The sequence below is a fragment of the Cyprinodon variegatus genome, unplaced genomic scaffold (genome assembly GCF_000732505.1).
Source record: "Cyprinodon variegatus isolate N-32 unplaced genomic scaffold, C_variegatus-1.0 Scaffold1054, whole genome shotgun sequence".
Lineage (NCBI taxonomy): Eukaryota > Metazoa > Chordata > Actinopteri > Cyprinodontiformes > Cyprinodontidae > Cyprinodon > Cyprinodon variegatus.
This window is the reverse complement of record NW_015151507.1, coordinates 234,275-236,414: the sequence shown is the minus strand read 5'-3', so window position 1 is coordinate 236,414 and position 2,140 is coordinate 234,275. Positions and strand designations below refer to the sequence as shown.

General features: G+C 39.0%; 1 protein-coding gene across 1 annotated transcript in view; it reads right to left on the bottom strand.

Moving 5' to 3' along the window:
• Positions 1 to 2,140, bottom strand: part of LOC107101106 (tudor domain-containing protein 7A-like) — a 17,759-nt gene that overhangs the window by 11,211 nt on the left and 4,408 nt on the right. Inside the window, exon 5 of the mRNA XM_015399871.1 lies at positions 1,506 to 1,549. Within this exon, the coding sequence (XP_015255357.1) occupies positions 1,506 to 1,549 (44 nt within the window). The remainder of the gene's footprint in view (positions 1 to 1,505; positions 1,550 to 2,140) is intronic.

The window sequence follows — 2,140 nt, the reverse complement described above, 5'->3', positions numbered from 1 at the left end:
ATATCCGGGTCAGACATAGCTGACGGCGTTGTCCAGATAGCTGTTTTGTTTTTTCACATTGATTCACGATTACGGCTGGTATGCGATAGAAAGAGCGTTGATCTCCACCTCCACGGGCCGTGCAACCAACAATTACACACGATTTCACCATTTTTTATTGTCAATACTGCCTAAGGCTGCCACCCAATATGGCGGACGCGCTGAGTAGTCACGTGAGCGTGACGTCACCTGAAAACCCCCTATTGCAGAAAACAACTCGTGAAGATGGACCAGCTAGAAGAGCGAGGTGCGCAAGAACGCTGGGACCCTTTTTCCACCTGGATTCCAGCTTTTTCGTCCTCATGTCCCTCCGTTGTCGGACAAAGTTTCCCCCACTTCCTCACCGCCTCAGCAGTATCTAGGCCCACAGCTAGTTCGAGAATGTCCCCCTTATGGTGTTGTGTGGAATATAACATAGCACATACCACACTTCAAAATTTAGTATAAATCAAAAATGTCTGCGTCAAGCTCACAGCGACACACTGCTGAGGAGAGTATAACCAGCCCTTAACATCCTTGGATCATGTGTGCAGCTTTCCAGCACAGGACAATGCGACGGAAACTTAGTTCTCTGTTAGATGGAATATTTTTAGGACACCACACAGAATTTAAATAAGAATATGGTCCAGAAATTGGGCTGACCACTCCAGACCTAGTTAATGCTAACTTACTAAGTACCCATCTAAACAACTTTTTTTTATCAAGTCCAAGGTAGCATAATTATTAAATGAAATCATAATTATCATCCACAGAATTCTTGGTGGGCAATAAATATGCTCAATACCACGGTATAAGAGATATCCAAATTCTGACACTTTCTCAATAATGGTCATTTGTGATATTGCCTCATCAACTATTTAATAATGCATCTGCATTCTCTTAAACGTTCCTTCATCAATGACCTGCTGGTTTACCATTGTGAGTGTTTTTCATTTAAAAAAATAAATTAAATCTTATTTTAATTTTTTTAAACAGATATCACCAACACATTGTCAACCAACTTTTTAATAAACATCCTCTATTCTTCTGATCTTTCAGAGAAATACACACCGGCCTGCATGGACATTTTCTACATTGGTGCTTAAATAAGAACCTGGTTTTTGTCACCATGATGTTCCATCTTTAATAATAAATTACCTCACTTAATGATCTCCACACTGCATTAATTTAAACACATCGCTTTCAAATAAAGAGTCCTTTCCACACCGCATTATAAACATGTCAAGGTTCGGAGAAAGCTAAGAGCAGCATTACAGAGTAAAAGTTAAGTAGCAAGCTAAGCTACATGCAAAAGAAAAGGATAAAAACATAATACCGCCACCTGAAGGACACCAGTATAAAGCTATATGGAAATAATAATAATAAAGCAGCAGCACAGTCTGACCAAAAGTAGCATCAATATGAAAGACAGAAAAACTTGGCATTAATGTGGAGGAAAAAACAAAAAAAAACAAATACAATCTCACCTCTGGGAATCTTGTTTACAGGGTTCACAGCAGAATTTCCTCCCCTGTCAAAACATGAATTTGAGTATAAGTTTTTAGTTAAATACTCTGAATTATATTCAGCCTAATACCCACGACTCATACATATAAATATATATATATATATATATATATATATATATTTATTAGGGGTGGAACGGTTCACAAAAATCCACGGTTCGGTTCGGTTCACGGTTTCGTGGTCACATTTTTCGGTTTGGTTTATGTTTATTGTTACACCGAAAAATAAAAAAATTTATAAAAATTTATGAATTTTTTTTTTTAATGAAATTATCGAAAAATTCCAAAAAACTTAATGAACTGTAATTATTGTTAATGATTCGCGGAAACCATGGATCGTTTCCGCATGTTTTGCTGCTTTGAATTTAATCATCTCGCGAATGCCCTCTACAATCTCCAAGGAACTCAGAGCGGAGCGGACGGGAGCCACAGCGGCGGCTGTAGGCTTTGCTTTACCCAGGCAGTCTGGAGCGAAGCGGGGCGGAGCGCTGACGGAGTATCTGGGATTTCGGGGTTAGCATGACATGTTGGTCATGTTGCTGTTAGCATAAACAAAACGTGTTGCACAATGCTTGCACACTGTTGCACTTTTATCC